Genomic DNA, 21770 nt, shown 5'->3' with positions numbered 1-21770 from the left:
TCATCTCGCTGCAAGTGTTCTCATCTTAAGTTTTATGAAAAACTAGACCTTTTTTCAGAATAGGCCTTAAAAAAAAACTTTCTCCTTCATCCTTCCCTACCCATTCCTTGGGGGGAGAAAAAAAAAAAAAAGTCCCACTTCAAGCCCATACAAATAACTACCAGCTGGAATAATTTTCAACTCTAGTGGAGTTTATTAGCCAGGCACCTCAAACAGCCCCCCGAACTGAGTTATGGTGAACCAGGGTGAGACACTTCCCTTTTAGAAGCACAAGTACAGTTTGATGATAACAGGAAACTCACCTGACATCTTGATAAATGTGCTTTGAGGGTAAAAAGGTCAGAGTTTTGTCTGTTTAGGGCTCTGCGGACTAACACGTCAAAATTCTAATACAGTTTTCAATTCAGCAGCTAAATGGTTTCTAACAGTTTAAGCTGTTAGTGTTAATCTAAAATTATAATTGTAAAAACTGTAAAATCAGGGTTTGTGGTCTTGGAAAGACATTTGAGAATTCTTTTTTACCTGAAAATTTGCTCTTACAGTCACAATCAACTTCAACCAGGCAGGGAATTTAGATATAATCTTGGTTATAAATGAAGAAAGCGTATCTCCATAATCAGGTTTATGAAACTCAGCTTCATTTAAGCCATCTATCAAAATAATATATTCTTCTCCAGGAATTTTCTGCTCTAAAGATAAAATAATTTTTTAAAATTAAGAAATTGTATATTTCTGTAAGACAGCACCACCCAGTGTATTTTAACGCACAGTTTAAAGTGTTAGGGAAAACTACAAAGGTTTACATATGGCATAAGAAACAGTTTTCACAGAAGCATATTTTCTATTAAATTTGTAATGAAAACCAGAGCGCAGAGCCAAAAGAAAACCAATTCTCACCAAACAGTTTTCAGAAACATACTGTATTACACACATTAGCAGAATCTCACCCATGTATATGATAGTTAGCTCTTCAAAAACTCCTGTCACTGGAGTGAGCTACAGCAAGATAACCAACACACACCGAGATGAAACCTGCAGAAGATTCTAGGTTCCCCACCCCACACCCCACCTTTGCCCCCCGTGGAGCTCCCTTGATGGATTCTGGGGAGGAAAGCTGACCCTCAAAGGTCGAAGCATCCCACCTGAGGCACACAGCCGACGGAGGCGAGAACTCTGCCTTAGAGACTCCTCCAAGCCGGAAGCTAGTTTTCTATTCATTAGTGCCAACTTTCTGCCCAGGGATGAGGAGCAACGATGACCTATCTGTTTCGATCCCCTCTCCCTGGCACCATCTGGCAGAAGTGCTAGGTAGGCAGGTAAACTAGCTCAAAAGCTGAGGAGCAAGGGGGAGGGAGGACAGAAAGCCAAAGGCCCGTAAAATCGCCAACGCCCCTACTGTGGAGAAGATTCAAGGGCAAAAAATCACACGGACACGTCTAGAAACAGCTTTAGGTTCAACTGAGCAGAGGCCCCTGGAAAAACATGCTGGCAAGTTCCCCAAACAATCAACTTACTCCCCTCTACTTAGGAGTGCAAAATACGCAGGCAGCACTTTCTAGAGAGTAAGTCATCTAAATAACCTATGGTTACAAATTAGCTACTTGGGAAATGCTCAGCTGTGGAGTTAATTCTTACTAGAGATATTTCATTTAAAAGGAGACTACTTGGAGGGGGAGAAGGAGGGGCCCTGGGGAGATGGTTCTGAGGAAGGAGAGGAGAGATGCACCCACATCCTCCCAGGGCCGAGCGGACCCCCACCCCCCTTCTGAGGACTGTCCCAGGGAGAGGGAGGACACGGGTGGCTGCGGGCAGGGTACCGTTTCTCAGGCTCGTGAGCGGCTCCAGCACACCCCTCTTGAAGGCGGCCACCGGGTCCTGCACACAGGACCTGAGGCTCAACATGCTCTGGAGCTGGGGCTCCCGTATCAGCAGGTCTCGGTAGGCAGCCAGCTGATGGGACCGGCAGAGCAGAGCCGCGATGCTGTGCACGAACTCGGGCACCAGGCACGTGTAGGTGTTGTCGGCCTGGCAGTAGTGGTAGGCCACCACCTGCGGGGGAAGCAGAGCCATCAGCATCGCCTCACCCTCTTCACACAGCAACTTCCACGCTCTCCAGCAGGGATGCAGTTCTCTCGTTCTCCGAGATAACAGCATACGTTGCTTCTATTCCCCAAGACGGAGTCATCCTTTAGCTACATTGATTCCGTTATTCCTTCACTTTGGAAGGAATTCTGAAGTCTGCCAAATGTTAGGCAGACTTTTAGTTGCAGCCACAAATCCACCCTGACTGGCACTAAGACCAGCAGAAGTTACTCTGTATTGAACATAAGTTAATAAAAGTCATTCATACAACTTAAAGCCTTCCCTGGCCTAAAACAATTCCAAGCAATCTCAATGGTCTCGACATCCACAGGTGCCGTATTCATTACATTTCTGTCTCCAAAAACAGCCGCATCTGCCTGGGAAACTCATCTGCTGCCCCCAAAACGTGGATAAAATTGGTGGCAATGAAAGCCAGGCTGTCAAGTCACAGCTGCTCCCTCTCCCTGGTAGGAGGGCCGGGCAGCCTGGCTCAGGCCCTCAGCCTCCTGCCCACACCCCCAGCAACGCCAAGGAGAAGTTCAACAGCAACCCTGTTTGAAGGATCAACATCGGACAGTAACAAATTCCTCACAGGAGGAGGGAGGGTCCTGCCCAAGCACTGCGAGGACGAGGAGAGTTCTTTTTGTTGGGATGGACTTGAAATGGCAACAGGCTATTCATTAGAGAGACCCCAAGGAAAGTGCCAGATGTGGCATTGTCTTGAGAGTGGAAGGTACAATGCAGATAAAAAAAGGATCAGAAAAATCTGATACTTTCCCAAATGAGGATGAACGGAGGAATATAAGTACAAGGTAAGGAAGCGGAAAAGGGTCCAAACACATTCACGTGAAGTGCTTTATGCTGCGTCACTGCTGTCCCACTCAGCCCTACAACCCCTGCGTAAGCAGGACGAGAGCCACTAGCTATGGTTCAGAGCTGAGGGCAGCAGACACACACGTTAAATGCCTTGCCAGCGTGACAGGCAGTTAATGGATGATCTGGGATTTGATTCTTGGTCTGTAGATTCTTAAAAAGCGAGTGGTAAGAGCGGATGTGGCCAATTTGGAACCGCCACGTGCCTTCTGTTTTAGCATAAATTTATCATGAACGCTCAGAGGAAAGCAGACGTGCTCTTCCTCTCTCACCTGGTCAGAGATCAGCACCAACACAAGAGCCCGCGTGAGCTTGCACAAACCACCAACGAGCCACAGTCCTCCTAGCACGCTGTGTGACAAAAGACGCCTGGCAACCCAACAGTGGGTCATGACATCTGAAGCCACAAAAGCTTTTTAAAACATATTTAATAAAGTGAATTTTACAGGACGTAAGAGGACGTGTCGTCTCATCCTGCTTTTGCTTCCGCTGTGTGTGTGACGGTATGTGTGCGTACCCGGTGTTTAGTGGAACGTGTATTTCTTGCTGTGGGTGACAAGGTGCTTTGGAAAATCACTGTCACGGGGCCGCTTTGAAGTCTGCACGACATCCCTCATCTCAGATCACCATTCATGACCAGAGGACTGCCCCTGGGGCAGAGAAGCAACCGTTTCAGTTCCCCTGCACCAACCTCACCCCGGGGGTTTCCTCACTAGATGCCTCTCACCGCTGTCCACATCTGGTGGTTCTCCAGCTCCACCAACTCACGCCACGGCTGCCCCAGGAGACCAAAGTGGTTCACCAGGAATAAGAGATGTAACTGCTTCAGTGTAGGAGGGCAGCTTATGAACCTGTGCTGAGCAATGTTGAGCAGATGGAAATTTCAGAAGGACCTTGACTGACCATGAATCTAGGAAGGGAAAGTTGGCCAAGTCTCTTACAATACTACAAGAAACCTCTGACAGAAAGACACTTGTAACCAAGAGTCCTTGGCAACAGAGTGCAGGTGGGGGAGGAGGCCTGGGTCACGTTAAAGGCTCCCAATCTCCTGCTCTCATATGAAATGATGGGGGGCACGTGCTTTTATAAGGGTGGATGTGTGCTGAGTGCCATGATACCTCTGGCTGCTTTGAGGAACTCTTTCAATTCATTGTTTAAGATGAATAAAAAGTCTGCTGTGTGTCCTAAGATATTAATTTTCATTAATATCTTTTATTTGGAGTACTCTATCACAATTTTATCAAAAGCTACACTTTTGCATTAAGCAACTCGTCTCTGTTTTAAGATCCATTTTAAAATTCATTTCTCAAAAGGCAAACTAGCAAATCTCTCTCTCTGGAAGGCCCCCATAGAGCAGGAGCAGATTACCTTAGAAGCGAGGTATTTCACGGCATCCTCTCTTGGTCTCTGGTTCTCAGGAGTATCAGACCCAGAGCCAGGGGGGGATTTAGCTGCATTGATACCACTTGTAGAAGAACCTGGTGAAAGCAATGGAGCGAAAGGAAGATCCTGGGAGGCATCTGAAGCTGCAGTGAAGAGACCAGTTTCATTATTTACAACCATGATAGGGTGGGATATTGAACACACTTCTTGGTTGGACCCACAGAGTATCTTCACAGGTAACAAGTGAACATGGTACCAAATGCAAAGGCCCAAGTGGGAATACAAGGCGCCCTCTCAGCCCTGTCCCCCATCACTCAGGTGCCCTCCCAGGAGAACTGCTGTTTCTGTTTCCCTTTATTACGTTCTTTTTGGTTAAAAAAAAGAAAAAAATTCTTTCCTGGCTCACTTGTTCACCGTGTTAAAGACACTTTCTTTTATTACACATGAAGTAAGCCAAGAATAGTCAAACATGTGGCTACTCCTTCCCATGTTAAGTTAGTTTTTATCCTTTTGGTGAATTCGGCAGAGAAGACAAAGGCTGCGGAGAACAGGATGCAAACGAATTCTGCACAGGCTCCTTCCGGCTTCTTACACCAGAAGTCTAACTGCCTCGGTTTTAGGACCCTGAGTCCCCGAGAGTACCTGACCAGGACCCACTGCCCACATCAAGAGGGGGACAGGCCTGACAGTTGGGAGAACACCAGGGAAGGCTAGCCTCACCCCGGGGTTACAGCTGCAGAGGACCGTGAGCGATAAATAGGGATGGTTCTCCAGCATACGATCGCAAACCTAATACAGCAGCTGGAACAACTTGAGGAAAACGGGGAATTTATGTCTATCCAAACCGCAATCTCCTCCATCTATCTTATAGTAATATAATAAACCGGACAAGCAGTTAAACATGGACATACGTTTTGGTGATGAACTGGGGCTGTTGGAAGCAATCTGCCTCATGCGGCTTCCATGGCAGCTCAGTGCCACCAACTTAGAAATGATCGCCGTCTTCCCAAAGCCCACATTCCCAACAACCACGGCGCCTCTGTTTTCTGTCAGTTCTGTGTTCCTCAAGTTTTCTTCTATCTGGTGAAAGAGCCAATCCCTTCCCACAAACACAGAGTCTGTGGTTATGCTCGGTACTTCAAACAACAGGGGTTTCAACAAAATGTCTTGTGGCTTGTAGGGAGCAAATCGTGCTTAGGAAAAAAAAAATTATTTTAGAAGAATGTCATAATTTTATACACTAAAAAACTCAGTTTATCATTGCTTGTAAGTTACACTTAGCACAGCCTTTGGTTTTACAACAAAAGGGACCTGCAAGTATTATTAGTAATACCTCCTAATACCTCATTTCTCATACCCTATTGGTCTTACAAAGGGTCCTATTAAAATGACTTTCTAGTCCTTTCATGCTTCTAAGCTATTCTCATGACTCAAGATCGATACACAGGGGATTAGAGAAAGTGATGAAGGGACCAAACCATGTCTCATCAGTTCATGTGAAACAGTATTTAAGACATGTTTCTTCCACTCCTATAGGAATAAAATGGAAATGCATTTTCCCTGGAGACAGAGTCCCAGCTCTTATCTGGGTGCGGTGATGCTTTGCCCCTTATGGTGAGATTATTGGCCACCCAACTGTGCGCTATGGGCCAGGGGGTGGGGAGCAGGAGGTATATGAGTTCCTTCCTCACACAGCCCAAGGAACTGTAACAGCGTCGATTCTTTGCTGGTGACCAAAACATCCAGTGCGTGTTAAACAACCCCTCACTTCAACGTATTGCAAAATGATTCGTCAACTCCAGAAGCAAGTTAATCACATAATATAAGGAAGACGTCCCGAAACTGTTAAGGATGGCCTCCTAGCACACCTTACAGAGACACTTTTTGCACACGCGCACTCGATATCATGTCTTTAAAACAGCTGGCTTGAATACTGGTTACACAGACGTCCCATGTTTCGGGGACGAGCTCATCATAGCCGTGATCACAGCGGATGCAAAGATAAATACCTTTAACTTCCTGTGGCCTTCCTCCGGCTGTGTTGTGCCACGGTAACCTAATCGACGTGCGAAGAGGAGCATTTCTCTGTCCGTCTAAATAACTCAGATCTTCCAACTTGGTTGAGCTTGTCGCTGAAATAGTAAACTGAAGCTTAGTCTCTTCACAGTCGACTTTTAATATCGTACCCAAACTACTATCAATTATAAATTACTAGGCAATTCATTTCAGGCTTTCAACAAAATTTACCCCAGGGTGATTTTGGTTTCTGGCAATGGTGTTATTTGAAAAGTGGACAAAACAAAACCCTCCTCATTCTTGAGCCAAAGTCTAGTTGATATGGTTGCCAGAAGTCTCCATCACTCCTGGAGAAAGATCTCACCAAAAACGTTTATGAAAGAAACCTGACAAGCAAGCGTCATCAGTAAAGCTTTAGTACTGACTGCACACACACAGCACGGTGACTTGTCCTCTCTGCAGCTCCAGAGAGCCTTCTGCTGTTGCTGGCATTCCAGTCTTGTGAGCTAAGTGAGCAGATTCTGCATGGACAATTCCACAGTGCTCAGAAACCTAAAAGTCAGCTCTTGGCAGTAAAAGTAGTCAAATGGACTTTATCGGAGAGCTTTAAATTTTGATGTATTATAGATTATATATTATACTATATTATACCTATGTATATTTTTTTTAATTCCAAAAATAAGTAATCACATTTACCTCTGGTCAAATCAATAAGACTCATAGCACACAGTTACCTGTTAAAAAGCATTCAAGTATACACTAGTTCAATTATAAAAATCATCAGTACAAAATAAGTTTGTTAATTCTTAGCAAATCTTTACAGCAAATATAGAGTACGTTTTTGCCTTAAAAGAAAAAAAAAAAGAAGCTCCTCTTATTTACATATACATTCTAAGTCACAATGAGAAAAATCTAAATAAAATTAAACCTAATTTGGTTTGTAGGTTAAGTAGTTCAATCATAAAGCACTGACGATCCTAGACATGTGATTATCTTACAGGATGATAAAATACAGACATCGTTTGAGGGCAAATGATGGGAGAGAGGGTGTCAACCTCCCAGGGCTAAGCTTCTAAGGACTGGTGAAATCATTAGCGGGACCAAATTTCAAGGGACAGAAGGTAGGTTGGGCCGTCTGCCTGCTGAAAACCCGCTTGCTACCCCATGGGTTTTGATGCAGGTGCCAACCACTGACCACCACCACCTGCTGGATCTGGGCCTTCCTACTTCCCCTGCCAAGGCCTCGGTCCTTTTCTTCCTCACTGTTAGCACCACCTCTTCTCCCTCCTTCATTCGACAAGCACCTGGCCGGCTCCATGGTCTGGCTCTGTGATGGGGTGTCCCCTCTCGCTGCAGTCTCCACTGGCCAGTCAAGCATGTGCCCTGCTCACCTTCCCGGGCCGTGGAGAACCATCAGACACCTTACAGCAGCATACACTGATGCTTCTTCAGTGCATGTTCACAGTATGTTCACACATCCTGCACACGGTATGTCAATACCCCACACAAATCTTTCCCGTTAGAAAGATTCAGCTAGGGTCTTCCCTGGTGACGCAGTTGTTTAGAATCTGCCTGCCAATGCAGGGGACATGGGTTCGATCCCTGGTCAGGGAAGATCCCACATGCCACAGAGCAACGAAGCCCGTGTGCCACAACTATTGAGCCTGTGGTCTAGAGCCCGCAAGCCACAACTATTGAGCCCATGTGCCACAACTACTGAAGCCTATGTGCCTAGAGCCCGTGCTCCACAACAAGAGAAACCACTGCAATGAGAAGCCCATGCACCACAACAAAGAGTAGCCCCCACTCACCGCAAGAAAAAGCCTGTGCGCAACAACGAAGACCCAACGCAGCCAATAAATAAAAATATTTATAAAATAAAAATAAAATAAAGAAAAAGAAAGATTCAGCTAATTCCCTATCCAGGACTTCCAAATGGGCCTACGTTATGGGAATCCAATGGCAACCTCTAGCTTCTCTTCACAACCAGGGCATGTGAAACTTTCTGGAGGGCCACCAGGACCACACCCCGGCTCCCTACAATAACACAGCTTGGAGCATACTGGAACATACTTCCAGGCTCCCGCCTGGGACCTAGGACTCTGCTTCGGGCCTCTGCAAATGCCCCCCCTCCTCAGCATGCCTCACTGTGGATATGTTGAAGGCTGAGGGAGAGAGGGCAGCCCCCGCTACATCCCACAAACCAGTTCCGTTCAGAGCTGGAAGAGCCACACTGTCTGACCTGCTGCTTCCGCCCAGGAAAGCACAGAGATGCCTGCAGCCTCCGAAGGCCTCCCGTTCGCCTTCCTACCCGCCCCCTTAAAAACCTGACACTCAGCTCATAACTTTGTGACAAACAAAAAGGTTTAAGAAGGGACTATAAAGGGCATTCCAAAGAAAGGGCTGCACAAAGGGCCCTAGTCTGACACAGAGGCAGGAGACGGTGAGGAGCCCAATGCTTCTCTTCAGACATCCAGTCACCACAGCTTCAGCCCTGAAGCAAGCAACGGAGCGGCCCCAGCAACCCCAGCGCTCTATTTTAAACACGAACACGCTGCTTTGAAATGGACCACGGCTCAGCAGGGCTGCAAGCCACCGGCTGCCGGCTCCCTCTGCTTTCTAAGATGTGGTCACAGCCACTGAGAGTGATGGAAGAGGAGCAGCAGTGACGCTGCAGCTGATCAGGGCTGTGCCCAAGTGACTCCCACCCAGCAGAGCAGGTGACAAGGCTGACAGGCTGCCCTCTCACACACGCCTACGGGTTCTCGGACACCACGAGAATTAGCTCACTTCTGATATTTAACCATAAATGCTTTCAAAAGCCTGAACACTATTCAGGGCCCAGAAAACTCAAGGGAAAGCAATAATTTCATGCCACAATCAAATCTACTGCTAATATCTCTACAATTAAATTAATTATACACTCATTGCATACACACACTGTGTTTAACATCTGGCTGCGAAGTACATTTTAAGATGCTGCAGGAAAGAGGGTTTTTTGTGAGGGGAAAAGGGGGTGGGGGTGGAGTGGGTTGAGAAGCAGAGGGAGACTTCTCTAAGCTGAGCAGGGACTTATCTGGCAGCTCAGTGGTTGGGAATTCGCCTGCCAATACAGGGGACACAGGTTCAATCCCTGGTCCAGGAAGATCCCACATGCCACAGAGCAACTAAGCTCATGTGCCACAACTACTAAGCCTGTGCTCTAGGGCCCGCAAGCCACCACTACTGAGCCTGCGTGCCACAACTACTAAAGCCCGCGTTCCACAACATGAGAAGCCACCACAATGAGAAGCCCATGCACCGCAAGTAGCCCCTGCTCACAACTACAGAAAAGCCCGCACACAGCAATGAAGACCCAATGCAGCCAAAAAAAAAAAAAAAGAAGAAGAAGAAAAACAAAGCTGAGCAAAGGGAAACATCTGTTGAAACACCATGGATTAACCTATCAAAGGTAAATGCCATTAAGTCCAGGGCAATTACCAGTTAGAGTTTCAAGAAAATTGAATTGGCTGGTAATTTTGCTTGTTGGTTTCCTAAACTAAACACAGTGTTCTGTGATTCACTTAGGAAGTATTTCAAGACAAAAAATGATAGTCCAAAAGGGTAGAACCCAATTACCCAACTTCTGGATTGTCCAAGGTATCATTTTAAAGGCTTCTCATTCTGCTTTTTAATGAAAGAATAAGGTGTCCGTGTCACACATTTTGATGTGGCATATACAGTAATACCTGACTGCCGCTTTCTAAATCAATTCCACTTCAACAAATGCTTTTATCGGGTGGGCCAAAAGGTTCGTTCGGGTTTTTCCGTATGATGGCTCTAGTAGCACTTAGTTGTCTAACTTCATTCGAGACAATTTTCTTGGATTGTATGTGATGGCTGTCATACCAGCGTGCATTTAAAAACAAGATATTAAAACTGGTGAATTTTTGTGTAGCTATTTTAATACTGAAGATGAAGGGGGAAAAGCAACATTTTTGGCATATTATGCTTTATTATTTCAAGAAAACTAAAAATGCAACTGAAACACACAGATCTGTGCAATGTATGGAGAAGGTGCTGTGATGGATCAAATGTGTCAAAAGTGGTTTGCAAAGTTTTGTGCAGACGATCTCTCGCTGGACGATGTTGTATGATCGGGTAGACCAGTTGAAGCTGACAGCGATCAAATTGAAACAATAATTGAGAACAATCAACATTATACCATGGCGGAGATAGCCAACATACTCAAAATATCCAAATCAAGCACTGAAAATCATTTTGCACTGGCTTGGTTATGTGAATCGCTTTGATGTTTGGGTTCCACATAAGTGAATAAAACCTTCTTGACCAAATTTCCGCATGCAATTCTCTACTGATATGTAATGAAAACATTCCATTTTTAAAACAAATTGTGACAGGTAATGAAAAGGGGATACTGTACAATAATGTGGAACAGAAGACATCGGGGGCCAAGTGAAATGAACCACCAACCACACAAAAGGCTGGCCTTCTTTCAAAGAATGTGATGTTGTATACATGGTGGGATTGGAAGGGAGTCCTCTATTATGAGCTCCCTCCAGAAAACCAAACAATTAATTACAACAAGTACTGCTCCCAATTAGACCAACTGTAAGCGGCACTCAATGAAAAGCATCCAGAATTAGTCAACAGAAAATGCATAATCTTCCATCAGGATAATGCAAGACCACATGTTTCTTTGATAACCAGGCAAAAACTGTTACCGCCTGGCTGGCAAGTTCTGATTCATCCACCATATTCACTAGACACTGCAACTTCGGATTTCCATTTATTTTGGTCTTTACAAAATTCTCTTAATGGAAAAAATTTCAATTCCCCGGAAGACTGTAAAAGGCACCTGGAACAGTTCTTTGCTCAAAACGATAAAAAGTTTTGCGAAGATGGAATTATGAAGTTGCCTGAAAAATGGCAGAAGGTAGTGGAACAAAACGGTGAATACGTTGTTCAATAAAGTTCTTGGTGAAAACAAAAAATGTGTCTTTTATTTTTACTTAAAAATTTGAAGGCACTTTTTGGCCCACCCAATATTACACAAATAAAAATCTCTGTATAGTGAAACAATCACCAATCCTGGCCAACTTACTTTCATAATCTTTGACCAAAACATTTCACTGTATGAGACAGTTAACAGCGAAGTGACAACTTCAGTTCTCTGTGACAGGCTCAGTGACAGTAAAAGCAGGCAGCCTTAGGAACCTGTTCCATATCCTCACCCCCCCGAAGGGAGTCATGTCCCTTGGGGAAGATGGCATCACACTTCCTTCACCTGCTAGTCCTCATTCTGCCCTCATGTACCTTTCCTACATCAAACGGCAATTTCTCTGTGTTTACATGAATCTTGACATGCAAACACTCCCAAGAGATTTCAGCATATGGTCCTTCCCATGTTACTTCAATCCTTTGAACACTGAGTGTTGCCTACTGCCCAGTTTGTAGCAACCTGCCTTCTAATCCCTAAACAAACAGCACTGCAAACAGTCTATAACCTAAGTCTTTTACTCTTTTCAATTATACTTGAAAAAATCTTGCCATTCCCTCTTAACTACTGTTCAGCTTTAGGGATGAGAGGGTAGGCAATGAAGAATCCACCAGACTCCCAGCCTGTTAGCAGATACTATGATGTAAAGCACTTGCCTATGTCCTTCCAAAATATGCTTTTAGTTTATAAGATATGCAACACGGGAAAAATGAGCAAACCCATTAGGCTAGGCAGTACTGCTCAAGCCCAGAGGTAAAACCCTCCCAATTCCACAGGAGGTCCAGTTCAAGTGCATCCGTAGATGCTAATGAATGAGCACAGCAGAAATCAGAAAGCCCTGCTCTATAATCAATGCAGTCTCCTGGAAATGTGCAGCTCACACCCACTGTCACTTCACGTGGCAGGGAAACCACATAAAAGAACACTAAGCAGAAAACATAACCCGAAAGGGGGTCCTTTTTAACACTGTTAAATTAATTTATTAATCTGTTTCCTAATTTTAAAATAGCTTCCTAAAATTGAATACACGTCTGCTATTTTGTTGAAGTCAACAAAGAAAGCTATGAAGTCCTAGGATCATACAATGAACCATGCGTCGCATCCAGGTAAAAATGGTCTAAAATGCCTTGGGTGCAGCATATCACGCTGTAGACAGTGGGATGGTCGTGGGAGGACCCAAAAGATTCTGGAAGAATCATCGCTCGATATGCATAAAGCTCTCAGTACTTCCCTCTGGCAGGCACGCCAAATCCCTCTTTTGGAACAAAGCCATCTTACTTCCTTTGAAAGTGAATTAAGAGTTGCGTCTCTGAACTTTTCCATTAGGGCCCATTTATTTATCAGCTGCTTCAGAGTTCCATTGTAAAACACACCTGACGACAACCAGTGTGGCTCAGTAGGTCCCAAAGGAGCAGTACAAAATCACAGAGAAATCCTTTGATGTAGGAAGAGAGATCCTGGGTCCAGGCCTTAGCAGAGGATAAATTCTAAACGCCTCACTGGTAACAAAGCATGATCAAAACAAGTTCCTCTTCTAAATGCCACACCACAGCACTGAGTTTATGAACTTGGGACCGTAAGCGGGTGTGACAGCTCAGGTGCAGAGTTCCCTTCCCCACCCACTGTGACTAGTCTCCTTGCCTCACGACCGTCCACTGACCAGTCACCGCTTCTGCGTTCTGCTCTCGGCTGCCATCGCCACAGCCTGCTGAGGCACGTCTGTCTTGCCGACTGTCATTTCCATGATGGAGAGCTCTCTCTTTTCTGCTGCTTATGTTTAAACTACGAGCTCCCTTAAAGCTGAATGATACAAAGATTGGACCTCCCATCTATACGATGGGCCTCAATTAGGAAAAATTAGTTTGAAAGTTGGATTAGAAATTCTTTGAGCTGACACTAACAAACTCATTCTAAACAACAATTCCCATTGACCAAGCTGTAAATCCTGAATTAACTCAGGTTTGAAATAACAAAAAACAAGGACAGAGTTTTGGGTATTTTTTCCCCTCATACACAAAGAGCCATATATTCTATTAGATTTAACGAATTCCAGAGGGCAAGGGTCACTTAAAGACCACTAAGTGCAGCCTTATGTTTACATATGGGTTCACCCTCATGTTTACAGATGGGTAAACTAAGGTCTACAAAAGGGACGTGCCTGACCCACGATCACAAGGCTGGCTCATGTCTGCATTAGATTCCCAAGTGAAGAGAGTGAGCAAGGGGCACTCAGACCCAGTGAGATCACCCTTCCAGGGAGAGGCGTGGCCTTACCTGCAACTGAGTTGGGCCGTGGCATTATTAGTGAGCTGGAGCCCTGAGAATAAGGGACCGGACCATCTCCAACAGAGGCTTCGGCTTTGGGCAGCACGCTCTCCGCTGGCCCAGGGGGCTCCTCTTCTGCCACTGGGGAGCAATTATCTGCCCTGCGGTCATGAAGCACTCCCTTCTGTACCCCTAACCTTAGGCTTCCGTCCTTATTCCATTCCAAACTGGAGCCACTCCGGTCCTCATTTTCGGATGAACTTGTAATTGTGGCTGAAATGAGAGACCAAAATACCTTGAAGGAAGCCAGGAATAGCTGGGGCTGTTGAGAGTTCGTTCACACACACACACACACACACACACACACACACACACACACACACACACACACACACACACACACACACACACACACACACACACACACACACACACACACACACACACACACACACACACACCCCTCCCCATGATCAATGGAAAGTTTTCTGGTCCGCACAGATTTTATCAAAGTATGTTTCACACAATGTATGTTGGTAAATTAGAAGAATGTTGCTTATCAGGGGAAATAAACTGCTAAATCATTCTACACGGGAGGAAAAAGAAAACTCTGATAAGAAGATAATGAAAAAGCTGTCTAAAAGTATCTGAGTGCTAAAGTAAACTTATGTAATTTGAAAATGATATCGCCTGTCTTTTAACAAAGATGAATTGCTCACAAAAGAATTCAAATCTCATTAAATTCCTTTGAAGCTTTAAGTATTTTTCCCAAATTAACAACATTTGTGCATGGAGAGAGGGGGCAGGGCCGCACAATGGTTAATGCAGAAAAGATGCAGGAGAAAAATCTATAAACAAAGATACAATTATAAAGTCAAGCAGAAATTTGATCCTTAGAATTAAATTTTATAACATCTGTTCAAGGCGATCCAGAGAGGCTGACTTGACTTTATTCCTTTAGAAGCTTAAAATGGAAACCTCTACATAACGAGCACCAGGAATACACAAGCATGGGAAGGGATGCTTGATGGCAGAATTAAAATTTAACCTCGTCTAAGAAAACCAGGATGGAAAAACATCTTGGCAAAAGAAGGGGAATATGATGAAGGAAAGCAGCAACATTCACTCTACGAATCCAGCAACAGCCAATTCCGCCTTAAAGACGCTGAACCACATGTGATTTGCTTGCAAGCACGGGTCACCATGGACCCAGGACCTAGCGCTGGCTCGCGTCCTTGAGAACAGAGGCCAGGTCCTCGGATCTTTATTTGGATCCCAGCAGCCCAGGCCCTTAAATGCAAGACTTAAATAGAAGCACACTGGGCCAGAGTGTATTCAGGACACAGCCGCCTGGATTAAGCTTCTTCATCAACACACCCTGATGATACACACTTTATCAGCAGGCTGGGGAATTAGCTCCAACAGTCTGTGATCTAGGATCAAAGGGTCTGAAGGGGTTTGGTTTTGTTTATTTACAATGCTCTCTACGTTTAGAAGTAAAGACAAAACAATTTCCTCCTGTGATGCAACCGCAGGGTATCCCATCACAATTCTAAAACTGTCTTTGCTCCCGCTGCCCCAGCCTGGACCTATCATCCACTGCTCATCTCCCTGTTTAAAAATCCCTCCTACACTCTGAAGCCTCTTTAGAGGATTTACCACGAGCTGGTCCCTTCCTTTTCTGAACAGCACTGCGTCTGGCACGTACTCAGTGCTCAGTAAATATTTGCTTACTCAACGAACGAGCAAGTGAACCAACTTCATTTACTCTCACTGTTACTGGTTCAGGACTGTTGGCATTATGTCTCTAACCAAAGTGTAAGCTGATTTGGGATGGGCCTGTCACACCTTTAGGGATCTGTCATTTCTCCCAGCATTTCCAAGTATGCTAGCAGGGGTATTTAATACTAACCTCTCCATCTATTTGGAATCGATCACAGTCTTCATTGTGTGTTTTTAAAATGGACCATTCATACGAGCACACACATATTAGGTGTGACTCTTTAGATCCTAAAAATGCCGGTGGTAGTAGGAATAGCAGCAGTTAATATTTATTGAAGGTTACTGTACATCAGGGATTGTGCAAAGGGCTTCACAGTAATACTCTATTAGTGAGATTATCACCTCTTAATGGTAATTAGTTACTAACGATAACCCTTTGTGAGTGTGTTACAAACTTTCATTTACAAGTCCAGTGTTCGGGAATCAAAATGCTTTTCCTGCAGGCATGTTGTAATCAGGTTCCCAGGCTACCCCAACATCTGAGTTACAGAAACGGGGTGGGGGCGACTGGTCTGGTTTTTATGCTGTGGCTGTTTTATTTGGCAGCACATGTTCTTAAGGTGAAAAACAAACAATGTCAAAGTGATGTTCTTCCTCATGTGCTCTCCTTAAGTTCCTTGCACTTCAGAATCAAACCCCTAAGGATCTGATCCTAACTCAGACCTCAAGCAGCGGGAACAGGGACTGGGACTTCCGTACTTCCTGATACAAGTGACAGCACAAGAGACAGGACTTCAGGGACCCAAGAAGCAGCTAGGCAGGGACAGTCTGGTCAGGGCTCGTGGACTGCAGGGACAGGCTGAAGGCCCAGTTCTGTCAACACAGCCACAAGCACCCAGGCTCTGATGAGTGGCACCATTCAGGTCCTGGCAGTGAGCAGAAGGGAAGCGGGTGGGGGAGGAAGGCCCCCCGGGTGGGGGAGGGAGGCCCCCCGGCTGTGGGAACAGTAGCTGGAAAGAGACGTCCCAGATGGGACTGCGATTTCAAAAACAGGATATTATGAGTTTATAATATGTTTGTAAGTAGGAGACTCTTCCACTGCCCTCATGAAGTTCAACTAACAGATGCATGGCAGTGTCCACACTCACCAGGGCCCTGAGGGGCAGGCAGGTGAGGAGCCCTGAAGCCAGGGCCCTCCCACAAAGATGCTCAACTAAGATTGCCCCACTTCAGAACATTCCTCCCTGGGATCCAGTACCAGAACCAGGCTGCCGGCTGGAAGCCCAGGCAGTGAACTTTCATCTTGGTTCAGGCACCATGAAGCTCTGAAGCAGATCCAGTGGGGCAGATAAAGGCCCCAGTCTCCCTACACGACCTAGGAAGCACACCAAATACGACAGCTCCACCGTCTCCAAGAAAGGGAAAGCAGTTCTTACCACAAATGACAAGCTACTCAAAAATACCTATTCTTCTTCCAGGCTAACAGAAATAAACTCCTAATCACGTTAACCCAGTCGACCTTCAAGTTAACACACACAGGGCAACATTCTAATGATGATTTTTTTTTTTAAAGGCTCTAAAAAATAAGTGCCATTTGACATTTTCCAGAGACTGGATAATCTTGAAAAGTCCCCTAACAACTCAAAAATTCTAACATCTTATTCCTTCAACTAGTATTGATGCCAGTGTGTGTCAATTAAGACTTGCCATCATCACTCAGGCTGGGTCTCAGCCACTCTGCAAACATGCAGGAATCTGTAAAATGAGTGACTTATCAGGCTTTAAGGTTTACCAAGCTACGAGGGTAGGCTGTGCTGTGCCTTGCAAGTTAGTATTGGATGAGGTTTGGTGTTGTTCATTGATTCACATGTGCTACCACCTCTGACTCTCCACGTAACTTGAAAATTCCGTTTAGCCACAGACAGTGGGTTATCTTCGTCTGTAGTAACAGCACACTTAACTAGACCTACTAGTGCACAGGGCTATACCACTTCCAAAGCACTTTCTCATTATGTTAAGACATTTACATGATCACCACTACACGAGAGAGGAGGTAGAAAGGCTGAGAACCACCAACCCCACTTTATGGACATGCTAACACACAGGGAGAAACTGATCTCGCGCGCGCGCGCACACACACACACACACACACACACACACAGTTAGTGGTATGCCCAATACTAGTCCTTCTGACTGCACATGCAGTGTTTATTAAAACTCCCTTTGCATTGCACAGTTCTCAACACATGAAAGGAGTTCTGTAAAGTATCTGTGACTAAAAAGTATTTTGCAGTTCATGAAATCTGCCTTGTTAAAAATAGCAGCCTCTGGGCAGGGGCCAGTGGAGACAGGCCAGTCATGGGCTCCCAGCAGCCAGGAGGGAGTCAGGGCTGACTGGAAGGTGGGGGAAGCAGAGACAGAGACCCACTCAGTCAGTAAACATTTTGCTATACACGGCACTGCAATAAAATGATTCCTTCTGCTTCCCAACTTTCCCTCATCCCCTCTTTGCCTACTGAAGGTCCTTAACATATGTTGAATGTTAATATAAAGTAGAATTAAAAAAAATTTAAAAACCCAGTAAAGTGCAGGGCCCACTAAGTAATTTGATGGGATCTAAATCAAGTTGTAGGTTTCAAAGAACATCAAGAAATGAACTGACCGAGGCATTTGTGCAGAACTGTTTCAGAACCAAGGGCCATTGATATCAAACATATACACAGACAGAGCCGAATTTTTCTCTCTCTGAGTTCTGGAAAAGACAAGAGATGAAAGGCGCAAGGGGCTTGGGTTCAAACTTTGACTTCTCCCCTTTTGAAGACCCACAAGGGGGTATGTCTCTCTGGACCCACTAGTAGGAAAGGGAACGTTTTTGTCTTTACCTTACAAACATCGTCTTGTATGTTTGTGTTTCTCTCTTTACACTGGCTGCTAGAGTAAAACCTTCTGCCCTCTCATAAGCAAAACTAATGAAATCTTATGAACTTGACTCCTGACTTTACCTTTTCTCTCACTCTTTCCCAACTCACACTTTCCCTGAAAAAGAAAAATCTTGTTTTAGTAAATGCCTGTGAGCATTTCGAATCCATCAGGGAGGGATGAAATAAAAATAAATAAGTATCCCTAGGAAATAAGAACAACAATAGTGGCTAACCTGAATATTACAATAGTGCTTATCATGGACGGGCCCTGTTCTAAACCCCCATCATGTCTCACTCGGTACTCCTCACAGCCCCATAGGCAAGAGAGCCTCATAACACCTGCAGCCTCTCTGTGCTCCAATAGGGTGCTCTGCACTGTTCCGCTCACGCTCCACTACCAGAAAAAGTTGCGCCTGCATCCCCAATACACGTGTTTATAAATTATGTGCAGGGCCTACGCTATTATAATATGAAACATATACAAAAGCATACATTTTGAAAAGATATTTAAACACCCACAAATCGAAACTGTCTTCAAGCATGCCATAGATTGCCCTGCATTCTCCATGTTGAAAGCCAGGACTCTATGCAGAGAGTCCTTTGTCTCTCCCTGGGAGAGAAAATCAGACGAAAGGGCATATGTAAAGCGCCTGCTGTATCATGAGTACTCAAGAATGCTTTCCTCCGCATACAATTTGAAGAAAAATAAAGTAGCACTAAAAAAACCCAAACAACATTTTTCAACTTCTATATCCAGGTTAGCGGTTGATAGGACGAGGTTAAAAGTTAACACACGGGACCAGTGAATTAAAGATCAAACAAGAAAGAAACGGACTGGTTGCTTGCAAAAGTGGAAGAAGGGAAGCAGTGAATAAAAAAGGGAAATCCAACTTGTGCAGGCACTGCCTCCTTCGACCCGACTCCATAACGATGACTAACACCTCCGGAGAGCGAGGCCCGTCTAACCGAGACCCGGGAGAGACCCCCGTGGCAGGTCCAGGGAGCCAGGTGCCCCCTACCGGGTCCTCTGCTGTGCGCTCCGGCTGCCGGGCCACCCTCTGGGCCTCCCTGGGTGACAAAGGGGAAGACGGCCAGGGCGAAACCAGCCCGCAGGAAACCGTCTGACCAGAAACGCCAGCCTGTGCGTCGCCCTCCGCCCCAGCCACACACACTGCCAAACCGCAGGGAGCACAGCCTGGGGCTGGCCCGCCTGGGGGGCTGCGCCGCCCTCCCGCAGCCCCGCACGGAGAGGGGCCCGCCACAGCGCCCGGGCTCGGGCGGCCTGCGTTCCGTCCGGCTCCAGAGGGCTCTCCGGCTTCTCCTCCGGCCAGCGCCGTGGCACTGCCGAGGGTCCCCGTGCTTTGGCTCGTAACGGGCAGATCCCCGTCCCACAGCTCCGGCTCAGCGCTCGCCCGCGGCGCCAGGCGCGCTCCGCCGTGACGGGCAGCGAGGCCAGGGCCGCGGCCACAGCCCCGCGGGCGCCGCAGCGCTCGGCCGGCCCGGCCGCTGACGCCGAGACCCCTGAAGGGGCCGCCGGGGCGGGGCGGGGCGGGGCGGGAGCGGAGGACAGGCCTCCCCGCTGGACCACACGGTCCATCCTCGGCCTCAGCCCCACGGCCCCCCGCCCCTCGGTCTCTGGCAGGGCGGGCGGCAGCCTCTCTCGTGTGCACAGCACGCGACACGGCGTGCGGGGGAAGCTCCGCGTAACCTCAAGGCCGGAGGCCAAGGCTGCAACCTCTGACGTCGTCCAATGGCTCCACACAGTTCCGGACTCTTCCAGAGAAAAGCATAAGGCGCTATTCGTGGTTGGTATTATTATGCACCTATGGCATACACCTTCCATCAGAGGGCACTGCCACGTTTTAAACCCTTGTCAGCGATTCACGGCTTGCCCAAGTCTCCAAGGAGACCGTTCTTTGGCTTCACAGGTAGACAAGTTTTAAAGTAGATACTGTGCCTGTCTCTGTTGTCCCAGGACTGAACAAACGTGCTCCTGGTATGCAGGTGGTGCCGATAAGTACCTCAGACGAAACAGGCTGGAAAACCCACGCACGCTCTGAATACAAGCATAGCAAGCACCTTCCTGACTGGCATCACGGCCAAGGACGTCTTTCCCACGTTACACGCGTTACCCAATTACATATGTAAAAGCAAATTTTCCTCCTTCACCCAAGAGATTAAAAAGCTTCTCTAATTATGGATGATTTTTTAAATTGCAGGCAATGCAGCAAAATGAATATTAACACAGATTTGAAACGCTCTAAATAGTTACTACCAAGTCAATTCCAAAGCATTTCAGCTTAGCAGCAAGCAGGGCAATGGCAACACAGATGGCAGCAAAGCAGGGCCAGCAAAGGACCGAAAGGGCAGGCTTTACAACTAGTGGAAAATGAAAACAAAGTACAATTCACTCCTCCTTTTGTGCCTCTCTCTGCAGCTGATCATCTCCCTTGGGACACAAAATCCAGGAAATAAAAGGTCTAAGGCTACCTCCGGAATCACTTTCATTTTACAAGTCTAGGAGAGCAGAGAAGAGAGGACGCAGGAAGGTAAAAGTCAGCCCACGGGAACTTTCCTTTATGTCCTAAGCAACTGGGCAGAAAAACAAATATTATCAGACTCTAGCGAGGATCAGCAGGATCCTAACCAAGTGTCGGGTATTTTGCCGCAAGCCACTTGTGCAGGAGCAATGTTTCTGTGCAGGTAGTTCCCCTGCCTGAATGCATACCTGTCTCTCAGCTTCCAAGGGAGCAGGAGGAGAGCAAATGTGAGCGCCCCCCCCCCCCCCCCCGAGAAAGGGGAAAGGCAACAGGAAGAGGCTGAGTTCCCGCCTTACCCTCGTCCAAGTCTGAGCACGTAATCATCCCGAAAGCTACCTGGCCTGGTGGAACGCGGTGGCTCAGGTGTGGGGGAGCAGGGCAGGTGCAGGACACACTTGCTCTGCTCAGGAGACACACCCAGCAGGGGAGATGGTGGGGTGAGAGGTGAGATGCGGCCGTCCTCCACTCGGGACCTCCTCCCCTCCCCCTCACGGGGCTGTCCTAACACAAACTCTCATAAGGAAACACATCCAGCACACGGCAAAAGTCATTTGGAGATTATAGATGTCAGCAGTGTGAGCAGATGGCAGAGAAAGGAAATGGAAGGGATGGCTGACTTTTAATGACCTCTCTCTCTGCCAGAATTTTTTAAATTGCTACCTGGAAATCCTTCTCCTGGGCACTTCTATCATTAATGGATAGGGAGGATTTATTACTGTTTTAAATCTTGATGGAAAGCTGCGTTTTGTTTGTTTCTCCTCATCCAATATCCATCCTCTTTCTTCCTAAGCAGAGAAATAGCCCATTTCTTTGAAATAAATATACACACACATAAAATATTGAACGTGATGTGGTCATAAACAAAGATTAAACAGTATCTTTAAATCAAAAAGTGCTTTAGTGCCCACTATGTTCAGTGACTTTTTTTTTTTAATCAGACTGGTTTTCACACAGATTCCAATGAATACA

The 21770-nt window shown here is 46.3% G+C and overlaps 1 protein-coding gene across 10 annotated transcripts in view; it reads right to left on the bottom strand.

Annotated features, from left to right (window-relative positions):
- Positions 1 to 21770, bottom strand: part of TANC1 (tetratricopeptide repeat, ankyrin repeat and coiled-coil containing 1) — a 176088-nt gene that overhangs the window by 49187 nt on the left and 105131 nt on the right. For 7 of the 10 annotated variants that reach the window (XM_057745091.1, XM_057745086.1, XM_057745084.1 and 4 more), the window contains 6 exons: positions 13628 to 13891; positions 6348 to 6470; positions 5250 to 5531; positions 4324 to 4481; positions 1818 to 2049; positions 523 to 689 (listed from right to left, as the gene is read on the bottom strand). In XM_057745091.1, the coding sequence (XP_057601074.1) occupies positions 523 to 689; positions 1818 to 2049; positions 4324 to 4481; positions 5250 to 5531; positions 6348 to 6470; positions 13628 to 13891 (1226 nt within the window). Of the gene's footprint in view, positions 1 to 522; positions 690 to 1817; positions 2050 to 4323; positions 4482 to 5249; positions 5532 to 6347; positions 6471 to 13627; positions 13892 to 21097; positions 21248 to 21770 lie in introns of those variants that run through there. The other 3 variants (XM_057745088.1, XM_057745090.1, XM_057745092.1) reach the window with 2 other exon arrangements.

This window comes from Hippopotamus amphibius, chromosome 8, assembly GCF_030028045.1.
Source record: "Hippopotamus amphibius kiboko isolate mHipAmp2 chromosome 8, mHipAmp2.hap2, whole genome shotgun sequence".
Lineage (NCBI taxonomy): Eukaryota > Metazoa > Chordata > Mammalia > Artiodactyla > Hippopotamidae > Hippopotamus > Hippopotamus amphibius.
Note: the sequence above shows the minus strand (reverse complement) of the source record. Positions and strands in the feature narration are given on the sequence as shown.